Source organism: Rhipicephalus microplus, chromosome 3 (genome assembly GCF_043290135.1).
Source record: "Rhipicephalus microplus isolate Deutch F79 chromosome 3, USDA_Rmic, whole genome shotgun sequence".
Taxonomy (NCBI): domain Eukaryota; kingdom Metazoa; phylum Arthropoda; class Arachnida; order Ixodida; family Ixodidae; genus Rhipicephalus; species Rhipicephalus microplus.
In genome coordinates, this window is record NC_134702.1 from 120730227 (window position 1) to 120743781 (window position 13555).

At 45.3% G+C, this 13555-nt stretch overlaps 1 protein-coding gene across 1 annotated transcript in view; it reads right to left on the bottom strand.

Moving 5' to 3' along the window:
• Nucleotides 1-1429: 1429 nt before the first annotated feature.
• Nucleotides 1430-13555, bottom strand: part of LOC142802930 (neprilysin-1-like) — a 14712-nt gene continuing 2586 nt past the window's right edge. Inside the window, exons 2-5 of the mRNA XM_075888014.1 lie at nucleotides 12503-12700; nucleotides 11544-11776; nucleotides 9925-10071; nucleotides 1430-1794 (exon numbers count right to left, since the gene is read on the bottom strand). Coding sequence (XP_075744129.1) covers nucleotides 1453-1794; nucleotides 9925-10071; nucleotides 11544-11776; nucleotides 12503-12700 — 920 coding nt within the window. The 3' untranslated portion in view covers nucleotides 1430-1452. The remainder of the gene's footprint in view (nucleotides 1795-9924; nucleotides 10072-11543; nucleotides 11777-12502; nucleotides 12701-13555) is intronic.

The window sequence follows — 13555 nt, forward strand, 5'->3', positions numbered from 1 at the left end:
TTCGCTTTACCCAATAGAAAGTGAGAATGAATGGTCGGTTTTCTTGTTGATCAGCACAAAATTTCTCGTCTTATTTAGTTGTAGTGTCGTCTTATTTAGTTGTGAGCGACATTTCAGCCTTGTCTGAGATTGAAATTTCGAGAACAAACACTTGCTTTTAGTGAATAGTAAACAAAGCCTTCGGCGTAACAAGCAACTGCTCCAACATAAAGCTGCGCCACTCCTTCAAAAAGTTAGAGAACTCATGAAAACACGTATATGTATAGGCTGTAGTGAGATGAGTCAGTTTAACGCATGTAAGTTTTTTTAGCAGAATCGTAACATAGCTAGAGTCAAAACATTTGAATCGCACAACGAGTGGGCGTTTCAAGGTCAACTCGTCATGAACACGTCAGAAATAAGTGATCATTATTATCTGGAAACACAGTGAGTCCGTGTTGCCTTACTGAAGCCCTGTCAGCATTTTCGTGCTTTGCAAAGAAAAAAATCTGCGTTAGTGGGCGCTGCGCAGCTGTACTTGCAGTACGCCTTTTAGTTTGAAAAAGCCAACGTTACGCACAAATCGTATCTTTACGGCATGATTGAGTTATGTATTTAGAACCGAATCCAGCCACGGGTGTTGTTCTGTATTCACTTCAAGGCGAATCTCAGGAGTCCACAAACTTTTTGTGCGACTGGCAGATTTATCCAAATTTATGCTGTTCGTAAAATGCAGATACTGCTGCGAAACTTTGTCTGCATTGAGTTTTTTATTATCATTATTCATTTTCACTAGTTTCTAGCAGAGAAGACAAGTTGTTCAAAGAAGGTTTCATAAAAAATATTACGTAACAAAGACCCATTTTGCGAATAATATAAATTGTTGAAGCCGTAATTTTTGTTTCAACGACTCCTGTCACCAAGCACGCATGGTATGTGTACTATTGAAATGTGAACTTTTGATAACAAACACCCTAATATATATCACAGGTCCTATGGATAATAGAAACATTGTATTTGTAGGTAACTAGTTGAAAATTGGAAGCTAAACGCCAATGCGGGAGCTTTTGTAAAGAACAATATTTTTTATGCAACACATGAAAAACAAAGACTAGAGTAAAAGAAAAACAATTGCATAGAAAAATAAATAAGGGACACCTGAAAGAGGAAGAGGGGCTGGTAACGTATTGAATTACGGATATTTTCGAGAAAACGGTACAGATCTTTACGCAAGAATCTCGGTATTACATGAGAGATACGAGATAAGCAAAACGCGTGACTGTGCGCTGTCTCGCTTTTATACCCCAGTCGAGAAAATAGGGAGGGGGCAGGCAAAATGAAAATGGGGCCATGGAATAATACTTCCCTATATATACAATCAATGAAATGTTGACAATGATGTACGCTTTTTAAACTTCGGAGTTCAGCCTACACCACAGTAAGACCCGAACACTGCGCTTGACCTCGGTCTTGTTACGACCAGAAGTCACACTTCTTCCTTGGATTCATCAACTGTCCACCGCTGCAACCAAACGCATTTGTGAACTCTTGCATGTTCATAAGTGGCACGATACACCGCAGCCGTTTAGGTGCGTGGCGGCCCTCTTGAAAGCTATACTCTGCGCACATCTTCATGCAGTGAGATATGAAGAACAGGCGTTCCGCCGATACGTTGAGACCTTTCAACGTTTGCGTACGCTGCATAACTGGCAAAGAAGAGAACGCCTTGTATGCTGTCTTGACACCCACATGATCAGCCAAAATCTCGGATTCGGTGAAGTCATCTACCTCGTCCCGGCGAGCTCTTCGCCGCAACTGCGAATAGTCAGAATTTAAATTGCGCGCGTTACGCACACGTTTCAAAAGTCATCAAAACCAGCCACGCTACAGTACGCTGCTTCATTGTATTGTACTTGAAAAGCAAAACAGTATCTCTCTAACACTAGTGAAATTCCTATAAAGATTTTTTGGTATTGGATATTGACAAATCTTAACACGATAAAGACAAAACGTATGGAAACTGTGCATCTTAGGGTGGTCTTAAGTGCATAAATTCTATAGGCGCGTTAATATTGGTTCATACAATTTTGGCGAACCGCGTGGCGACATTTATATGATTCCCGTGTAGATATGCAACAAAATGCAACAAAAAAGGCGTACCCCTTGCAAGCTGTATTCTTCAAAAGCATAAACAGGTCATCAACTAACCCGTAACAACGACATGATTTTGAGTTGTAATGCTCGCTCTGTCACACTTCGCTCGATGAGTAGACCTTGCGCACATCTGACCTACTCCGCAAAAGATTCTGCAGAACTTTACACTGTCTTTCATTATACAGGTAATTTTCTGTAAGGATGTATCACTTTCACTCGTGCAACAGTAGTGCGTTATTTTGTAAATTGTAAGTTGCAACAGCTTCTCTTGCTGGAATATGCTGCGTACAAGAAACAAGGAGAAATAACAACTTTCTGTTCTCTGTAGATTCTGGACCGAGGTATCTCAACTTAGATTGATTGAGCTTTACAGTTCTTTCTGCTAAGAAATTGAAGTAATACGATAAATAGCATTATCCTGCGAAACTGCAAATAATCTATAATGTTGCTTTGCCACCGGTAAATGAGTTGTAATTCAAAATACTATAGGCACTTATTAAAAAATACTGTATTTGAGTGCGACTACAAGAAAGCGAATATATGAGCCCTGCTAAAAACAGTGATCATTGACATGCAAATATAATATTTACTTTTTTATATTGCAAGAGAGTGTAATAACGACGCCAGGTAGTAGGCTGACAGCCCGTACGGACACAAATGCTCGAGCAGTCCAGCGTCTATAGCTCGCGCACCCGCTCGCGCTTCGCACTCAGAGATGGTCCCACTTGTCCTTGCCTAGCGAATTCCCCACTACAATACCCCCGATGAAGACGAGTCATCCTGGCGACTAAAGATGACAAGAGAACAAAAGGGTCGTCGCAGGGCTTGAGGCGACTGATGTGGACTGTCTCAAGACCAAGGCGGCGTTGGTCCGTGGACGGCTTGAGCAGTTCAATCACATAGGTGACAGAAGAATGGTGCTGTATGACGCGATAAGGGCCCGTATACTTCGGTGCAAACTTGAGAGTCGGTCCACGAGAGTGCAAAGGCAGTCGGAGCCACACGAGAGAACTAACGGGAAAGTGTCCTGAACAAGATCATGGTCGTAGCGATCTTTTTGGAGGCCTTGATTATCAGCTGTGAAGGACTGTGCAAGCTGACGACACTCTTCGGCATGTTCGGCCATTTATGAAGCTGGGCTGAACTCGGAGGCATCAGGGTTGTATGACAGAATTGTGTCGAGTGTGCTGCATGAGTCACGACTATATAAAAAAATGAAGGAAAGCCTGTTGTTGAATGAATCGCCGTATTGTAAGCGTACGTCACGAAAGGAAGAACGACATCCCAATTGAAGTGGTTGGAATCAATACACATAGTGAGCATGTCTGCAAAGGTTCTATTGAAACGTTCCGTGAGGCCGTTTGTTCGCGGGTGGTAGGCTGTTGATGTGCGGTGTACTGAACAGCATGGATGTAGGAACTGCTGCAGATATTCGGACAAAAACACGTGACCTCTGTCACTCTGGAGCTCCCGTGGTGTACCATGACGAAGAACGAACCGATGCAGGATGAAGGTAGCAACGTCACGAGCACCAGCCGAAGGTAGCGCTGCTGTTTCGGCGTACCTTTTCAGATGGTCGGCAGCCACAATCACCCATCGATTACCACCAACAGAGCACGGTAGTGGGCCGTATAGGTCAATCGCACCATGGTTAAATGGGCGTGGAGGTCATGGTAAAGATTGCAGTTGACCGGCTGACTGAGAAAATGTCTTGCGCTGCAGACAGAAGGAACATAAGCGAATGTGTTTCCGTACAAACGTGTACATACCCCACCAGTAATAACGTTGGTGAATCCGCTCATACGTCTTTAGCACACCGGCGTGTGCGTGTTGCGGTTCAGCATGAAAATATTTGCACATATCAGACCACATACGCCTGGGTATGACTAGCAGCCATTTACGACCCGCCACTTGATAGCTGCGACGGTATAGCAGAACATTTCGTATGGCAAAATGCGTTGCTTGGCGGCGAAGAGCACGCGGGTAACCGGAAGTTGATGCGTCAGAAAGCATATTCAAGAGCGAGACAATTCAGGGGTCCTTCCGCTGTTCGGATGACATGTCTGTGACGCTGACGGCAGAGAGGGGAAGGTAAAGGGCTGATATTTCCGTATCATCAGATTTCACGGGTGGTTGTGAAAGCGCATCTGCGTCAGAGTGCTTTTACCCCTATCAGTAGACTACGCTTATGTCGAATTCCTGGAGTTTTAGTGCCCAACGTCCAAGAAGACCAAAAGGATCTTTCAGTAAAGCCAACCAACAGAGCGCGTGATGGTCAGTTACCACATCTAAAGTTTGGCCGTACAAATAGGGGCAAAACTTTTTCTCGCCCACACCATCGCGAGGAACTCTTTTTCCGTAACAGAATAGTTGGCTTCTGTCTTAGTGAGGGCGCGGCTAGCATAGTTGATTACATACTCCATAAAAACTGGTAAGCGTTGCACGATTACTGCACCAAGGCCGACGCCACTCGCATTCGTGCGTACTTCGGTGTCGGCGTAGTAGGGTCGTAAGGGCCCAGTACGGGTGGTGAAGTAACGATTTGGCGCAGTGTTGCAAAGAATTCGTCACAGGCTGCTGTTCAATTCAAAAGATCTGCAGGGCCAGCAAGGAGTTTGGTGAGTGTAGCGAGGATGGACGAAAAGTTCCGGAAAAACCGACGAAAATAGTAGCACAGGCCCACAAGGCTTCGTAGTTCCTTAACTGTAGTCGGCTTAGGAAATTCAGCAACAGCACGAAGCTTGTCAAGGTCGGGAAGGATGCCGGCTTTCGAAACGACATGGCCAAGTATGGTCAGTTGTTTAGCCCCGAAGTGACACTTCTTCAGGTTAAGCTGAAGTCTGGCGGTGGTAAGGCGCTGTAGTATCTTACGCACACGTGTGAGATAAGAAGTGAAATAGGATGAAAAAACCACAACGTCATCAGATAGCACAACCATATGTTCCATTTGAGACCGCGCAAAATGCGGTCCATCATTCGCTCGAATGTGGCGGGCGCATTGCAGAGTCCGAATGGCATTACGGTAAATTCATATAGGCCATCTGCTGTGACGAAGGCCATTTTCGAACGATCAGAATAGGCCATTGGGACCTGCGAATAACCTGAGCGAAGGTCAAGCGAGGAAAGAAATTCTGCACCTTGGAGACAATCGAGAGCGTCGTCTACGCGGGAAAGTGGGTGAACATCTTTCCTTGAATTGTTGTTTAGGCACCTGTAGTCTGCACAGAACCGGATCAAACCATATTTTTTTATGAGTAAAATTGTTGAAGACCAAGGACTACAAGAAGGCTTGATGACTCCACGCTGTAGCATGTCGTCTGCTTGTTCTGCAATTACGCGACGCTCCGCCGGTGCCACACGATAGGGGTGCTGGCGCAAAGGAGTACTCTTCCCTGTGTCAATTGTCTGCACAACGGTGTTCGTCCTTCCTAGCACCGCTTGGGGAAAGTCAAACGAACGCCTGAATTCGTGCAACAGGGTAACAAGCTGCTCTCGTTGAGCCGGGGCTAGATGGCAGTCAATAGAACGGTGAAATGCATCGGAAGACAGGCTGTCCGAGGCAAGGTGAGGAAGAAATGCATGCAGCTCCATATTCTGCTTGGTGTCAAAGAAATCGGCAAGCATGATAGTACCTTCATCAATAGGCTGAATGTGGCCGAGCGTCTCGTTGAGGCGCACACTGAGGGGCACGAGTTAGGATTGGAAATTAATATTACGGTAGTATCTTGACAAAGCGCAAGAACGGCGAATGGCAGCGATGTGTGGTGGCGGCTATCGAAGATGTCAGATGACGTGAATAGGATGGTAGCATCAGAAAGTGAAGCACAGTAGGCACGGACAAACTGGGCGCTGAAAGGAGGAAGGTCAATGTCTACCACGACGACAAAGTTAGCCACACCAGATATGGCCGCATCAACAGAAGGCGCATAACGAAACGGTAACAGCCCCACTTCGGCCCGAGCGCAGTCCACGATGGCGTGATGACGTGATAAGAAATCCCATCCTAGTATGACGTCGTGGGAACACAAAGCCAACACGTGAAATTCAATGGTGTACAACACGTCTCGAGTGACCACTTTTGCTGTATATGCCGCGACGGGCTAAATTTGTTGGGCGCTCGCAGTGTTAAGAGAAACCACGGGAGAAAGCATCGTCACTTTACAAAAGGAGCGGCAGAGCCTTTGACTTATCACAGATATCGCGGCACCGGTATCGATGAGTGCAAGTGTTCGTACATATTCGACGATTACATCATTAAGATTGGTGGGAGACAGGCGATGACTTAAGCGATTAGACTACGACGCAGCTCGTGCCTCCGGAGCTGCGGCAGTGCGTTTTTCGTCTCAATAGAGGTGGGTCGTCGACGCATAGACGATACAGAACGACGACTTGTTGAAGAAGAAGGCGAGCGGGAAGTAGAACGTCGAGAAGTGGCGGTTCGAGTGCTGGAAGCAGCTTGCGCGTCATGTTCGTGAACTTCAGGTGGCACGTGCGGTGCGTGGTATGGAGGCCGAAACGCATAGTCAGGGTATCTTGGTGCGTTAACTGCGAAGCGCCGACGACACAGACGTGCAACGTGGCTTAGAATTCAGTGAAAGTAACACATGGGCCGGTTGTCAGCAGAGTGCCAAGGATTTCCAGCATGCTGCTGTGTTGCTGGAAACGGCGCGGTGAACGGTGGCACAGGTTGTGGCGTATACAATGGCAGACGAGATGGAGGCATTGCCGCGACGGCCGCATAAGTCAGTGGCGCGGCAACAGGTGTTGGTGGAGAGGGAGACATAGGTAATGGGAACGTCTCGGAGAACTGCTCCTGAATAGCCTGCCTGATGGTCGGCGTTAGGCGGTTCGTCGGTGCTTCGATGGTTGGCAGATACGAGAGACACGAAAGCTGTCGTGCGACCTCTTCGCGTACATATTCTTTTATCTGCTCCAGCAATGTGCTGTCGCCACCGACGGCCAGGGCAGCGAGAGAGTCGCCTGCTGCCTTCGACCTCGGAACTGATGCACGTTGTTTGCAAATCTCTTCCTAGATCTGGCACAAGGTGACAAGTTCGGATACGGTACTTCAGCCCTTCGCCAGCAACATTTGAAAGAAATCATCGTCTATGCCTTTCAAGGTATGCCTGATCTTGTCTTGTTCGGTCATGCAGGGTCAAAGAGCCGGCATAAATTCATAACATCCTCAATTTAGTGTGTGAAGCTTTCACCCTGCCTTTATGCACGTCCGCGTAGGCGCTGTTAAGCACGCAGCTTGCGTACTGCGGGCCGATCAAACCCAGCTGCCAGGGTGGTCTTGAAAGCAGCCCAAGTGGTAAACTCAGCACAGTGGTTTGTGAACCACAGGCAGGCGACGTCTTTGAGATAAAATAGGACATACTACAATTTCGAGGGGTCATCCCACTTGTTGGCAGCACTCACATTTTCAAACAGATGCAACCAGTCTTCCACATCTTTGTCCTCAGTGCCGCTAAAGAAGGGGTGATCCCGTTGGTGCAGGGTGGTAGGCACGATGACCAGTTCAGATAGGGCCGTGCTTTCCTTGGTGGCGCCTTGCTCGGTTGTCTGATCAGGCATTGCTGATACAGTGGGCAGCTTCCGGCTTCAAAGTTCCAGATTTGCGTACCCAGCACCTCCAACACTTTGCAAGGGAGTTTAATAGCAACGTCAGGTAATAGGCAGACAGCCAGTAAGGACACAAATTCTCGAGCAGTCCAGCATCTCCAGCTCGTGCACACGCTCGCGCTTCGCACTCATAAGTATTTTTCTTATGGATAAAAATCTGCACTTGAAAACAACCTCTCAGTCCGTCATCGGTTATCACATACATTGCATTAGCTGGCGGTGTTCTGTTTCAATAACGCTCAGTACAAGGACAATAAATGATGGTGTAAGTGATTGTTAGGGTGGTCAAAAAGTACAATAGAGGAATAAATATCGTGCGATATTGTATTACTTGTGTAAGTAAATAATAGGATCTGAGAAATCTTGATAAAAAACTTTGTTCGAAATCTGCATGTTACACTGCAAATTGCGTCGAAAGACGATAGTCTTGCGTTTGAAGAGAGTGAAGAAAAAACTTATTTGATGTTCTGCGCAAGAAAATCGGTGAATGGTATTCTGGAGGCGCTGCCTCAGAGTGCCTCGAGCGTGTAGCGGCGGCGAACGAGCGCATCGAGGCACGTTAGACACGAGCGCCATCTGGCAGTTATATTCGAAAACGAAGGCGTGCGCACCCGCGAAGAAAGTTGTGCGCCATTCTCGGAGGTGGTAAGGTGTGGAACGCAAAGCAACGGGCAGGTTCCGCCACGGTGTCGTCGTAGCAAAGCAGTGTCAGCGTAGTGCAATAAACGCTACAGTCCTTAGAGTTACTTGTGTGTGCCTCTTTTAGCATTAATGCAGAAATACAAAACATCAACGTGTGGTTATGGCGCCTCAGATATGCGCAATAATTGGTTTTTACTTGACAATCGCACAACTATGAACGCTAAGTCTTGAGAAATATTTGGGGGGGGGGGGGGCGCTGCGGATGTGGTCAGCCGTTTGGTGCCGTTTGGTGCCGTTTGAGATATCGTTAAGGGCGGACAAACAGACAAATGTACGGACAGACAGACAAAGAGGCAGACAGATAAACACACCAAAATTTTTCCATTGAAGGTCCCCAAGAAAGACTATTGTCTTTAAAACTGACGCTTTCGTGTATGAGTACAGTCGATAAGCGAAAATTCTTAAATTGGGAAGCATATGACTAAGCGTCCTTTCTGGCTTTGAGGAAGGCGTAGGGTGGGAAGTGCGTAGGGAGAATGTTTGCAGCGCTTGTTGGCGGGAACGGCTGAGCGAGTGAGTGTGGGGCAAGCGCAGCACGCGCTGCAGCGAGAAGGCGTCTTCCGCCCCGTCCTGCGCTCGCTGCCAGCGTGCATTTGTTGTTTTCCCCTGCGCTCGGAACTTCAACGGCGAGAGTGGAGTGTGGCCCCAATGAGCTTTTCTCCTAAGAAGCGTGAGGCTGTATGTTTACATGTGACGCAACGCCAAGGGGCAGTACAGTCGTTATTACCGAAAGGCTTGTTCGTGTCCGTGCACTGTACAAAATTACAGGTAGCATGTGTATTTTCAACCGTTCCATTTTTGTTCCCTACGAACACAGAAATAACGAAATACTTTTCAGATTAACCTCCTACGAACAAGCTGTGGCCCCAGCTATTTATCGATGTTCCTTTGATGTGTTCGTAGACCAGCAGCCATAGCTTGACTGACACAGAAATGCGTGACCTCTCTTGTCTGTCTGGTTTGTGCACCTAATATATTGACCATTAGGCAGACGCTCTATTTAAAGGTATCTTCAATGTCGTCCTTCTTATATTGTTGAATAAAAGAACCGATTACAATCATTTTTAGAAATACGCATTGATATGGTGAACAAGAAGAAAAGTATTTTGTATTAATCACGGAGGCACTTGATGGTCGAATTTGATTATTCAAAATTAGCTGAATGCTTCAATCGTAATTATGTAAGAGTGTTTCACGCGAACAATTTTCATGATACTTGCAAATCAAGTTAATGTAACTTGAAATTCTTCTCATTACACAAGATTTTCCAGCAGTATGATTTACGAGAAGAAAGCACACAATGTTAAAAAACTGTGTCTATTGTTTCTAATGACAAAATTGCTTCTAAGCATAAAAATCGTACTTTCTGCTCAATTCTCCCGAAGTATTCATGGGGAGCAGCCACCTCAAAAACTCCTCTATCTGCTGCAAGATTGGTCAGGCATATCCAACGCCTGTACTTACGGCAAGTTTGTACGTTCTTCTGAGACAAAGCGTCCTCTTCCTGTATTTTTCCATGAACCTGCGGGATGCCCATTGTCGATGTTCTCCCTCGTCGTCAAAGCTTCTTCCTTTGGCGTCATATGCGTGCATAATTTCATGGCCCACTATCTGAAAGAACAGAAATCTTTCACTGAAATAAAGTTCAGAGGGCCGGAAATAGTGATAGCAAAGGATGTATTTTGGAAACAGCTTTGCCGGAGTTTTTTATGCCTAAAGCTGTTGGGATTGACTCCTAGGGAACGAAGTGGCTGGTCCCGTTATATATATAAGTCGGTCTAACACGAAAGTTAAACCTTTTTTTGCAGAGGTAGTTAAGCGTTTATTAGGCAGGTTCCAGCAACAGCAACAAATCGCAAAGTTCTGTTAGGAACGGCAAGCAGCTCGAAACTTGCAGCGCGCATATCAAGCACAAAGCACGCACGAAATTGGAAAAACAAGACCAGCGCGGAGTAACGGCTGTCTCAGCTCCATACTGAAAAGAAAGAGGCGTGAAACGAGTGCACAAGTGTACACAAGACATAAGCAAACTGTCGGAATTTTTCCTGCGTCGTCGTTTAGCAGCGCGCTCCTTTCGTAAACGAGTTGGCGCAGCATACGAGGTGACCTTCGTCCTTTCCATAACTACGAGGTTGCTAAGCGTGCGCGCTGGAGAGGCCACGCTCCGTGGAGGCTTTGTTTCGTGTAGGCGAAGGCCTTCCTGAGCTCCCCACCCGAGTTGGTCAGACCATCTCGTCACTGATAACGAAAACGCATTTCTTCATAGAAGCTCTGAGCCCTGCCTAACAGGGTATAGTGTTTATAAATGGCTTGCCGTTAGCATTCCGTGCGAGGTACGCTCTTTGGTGGAGTGCTTAGCGTCGCGTGCTGGGAAACGAGAGGTTGCTGGTGCGATTTCGCGCAGCAGATGCTTGCCTTCTGTTTTGTTTTCAATTAATCAATCAACGTCACTTCCGTGACGAAGCTATGTCAGAGGAGCCATGGTGGAGAGCGGCATGAAACACTCAGCTGTTAAAACCGATCGTGAGCCGTGTAGATTAGAAAACTCGTGTTGAAACTTTACTGCCGCATGTAAACACGTATCACTTTTGTGTTGTATACTGATTTCTGTACAGACGTGTCAGCCACATTTGTTCGTTTTTTTCTTGAAGCCGTCTAGCTCCCAGAGAAGGAATTGCATGTGTTGCTTTATGGTGAGCGTTGCAGCTTATTCACGAGGAAGTAGGGCCTTCCGCGGGCTTGATTCTTTAACAGAGGAATGAGCACACGTGCAGTGAACGCTCCTAACTGGTATACGTGTTACTTCTAGCATACATGCCCAAGAAACTGCAGTAATAATTAACAGCTGCATCAAACACGTGTAACTTGCTACGAGAAGCATTTCTTCACATAGCTGCCAATATGCGTCAGAAATGAAATACTCGCTTATACTTGCATAATAGGTATGCAGCACACCGGTAGTACATGGTTCCTGCATTGTTGCTTTCTTTAGAATCTGTTTTTCATAGAGATTCTTCGGCTGTGATGATAGGTTTTTGTATGCACTTCTCGAGATCCTTTGGACACAGTGTGAAAGAACTTACCATTCCGAGGCCACCATAATTAAGCGCCTGTGGAGCTTCAAGGTAATACAATGGGCGTGTAATAATGGCAGTTGGTATGACAATTAGGTTAAAGTCAGGTTGGTAATGTGCTTTCACGTCCGTCTCGTCAAATATATGCGTTGTCCGGTCGGCCCATTTTTGATGGCAAGAAAGGGACATAGCCTTAATCCATGATGGGAAAAGGCGGTTCAGTGGTACATTTGGGAACGATTCTGTAGGTACAAAAACAAAGCCTCGCTATTTCACCAATTCTCACACAGTGATAGTACTTTCATTCTGTTATGTGTTGCGCGAAATTTGTTTCGGAAAAGAAGTGAAAGGAGAGTTAGAATAATAGGCGTAATCTTTTACAGAATAGCCCTACTCACGGGTCTCTTATCAGCATGGGCAGCTAAAAAAAAACACGGGTGATCTCTCTATATAGGAATCGTAATAACAAAAAAGGAAAACATGTTCTAAACACAGGTTGTTGAGCGTTTATCGCGTATTGTTTCAGCGATAGTTACAAATGTCAAAGTCACGTTAAACCAAGGCGCACCATCTTCCCCTCCTTGACACTGCGAGATAAGGGCTATCCTTCTCAAAGCCGGGAGAAGTAAGCGTAGGTGAGCGGGAGACAACGCGTGCTCATTGCACCATCTTGCTGCTAATGCTGAAAACACAATTCTCTTCGAGATGCTCCTGACTGAGCAGCGGTAAGTTGTAGATATAAATAGCTTGCCGTTTAAACGGACACAGATATATATATATATATATATATATATATATATATATATATATATATATATATATATATATATATATATATATATATATATATATATATATATATATATATATATATATATATATATATATACAGATATATTTCAAATAACGGCCACAATTTCGAAATTGCTGCGTGAGCGTGTGGAGCATGCAAAAGCAAAAATACTGACTGTAGAGTTGTTCCACGTATGCGGGATCCAGGTATCGTTCAGGACTTCCTACGTATGATCGCATTTTGAAGAGCTTCTGGAGGGCAATAAAGCGATCTTGTCCTTCAACCCAACTTGAATTCTCGAACGTCTCGGCGTACGCATTGCGAATATTAAGCAGCATTGTTTTCACATCTTCGAGCGACTTCCGTGGGACCACTGCGTAGCAGGGAACATGGAAACCAATAAAATTATCGCAGTGCTTACAGTTAAACGTAAGGTTTAAGCAATTTATTATCAGGTGTAATAAATTTTTGTCGAAGTTTTTTGTTGGTTAAAATCCTGTCGTTTCCTTGTGCCTGACCATCTGCACACAAAAACGAGCTTTGCTCACATGTGACAAATGCAACTCACGACAAAACTTTCAGTGAAGCATTATTTGTCATCGCAAAACAAGAAGACATATTTCATTTCTCGAAGACGCTGTACATGATTGCTTTACTTCCTTTACCCAACAGCTATACTGCTACACTTCGAAGAATAGTTCTTTAGGCAATCCAGTGGCGCATTTCTTTAGCTAAAGGTGCAAAAAAAAACACGACACAAAGTAAATACAAACGCAACAGCGAAAGTTCTGTCTCCTATGTTTGTTTCAGTTTTTGGTCTTGTCTGCGTTGTAAAACTCAAAACTACACTGCTTCGTGCAGTCGAGAAGTATGGCCTTTTATTCAAATTCACTGTCTTCTTCAGTGCTTTCTACTCCAGGTAATAAGAAAATAAATAAACATATAAACAAATAACTAAATAAATTCTGTACGTAAGTAAATTAGCATGTAAACTGCTTTCCTCTTTTTTTTTTTCAAGCACAAGAAACCAATGAACCTATGGCTGACTGGACACGCACTCCTGACCACAAACCTCAGCAATTTGCCTATGAAAAAGGATATTCCGCATATAAAATAATTTACTGCTCAAAATTCGCACTTGGCGGGAGCAGGAATCACTCTTGCATCCCTTACGGTGGCCAAGGAAACACCGAGCGACGTAGCAAATGGCGTACGGGTGGTCTTGAGA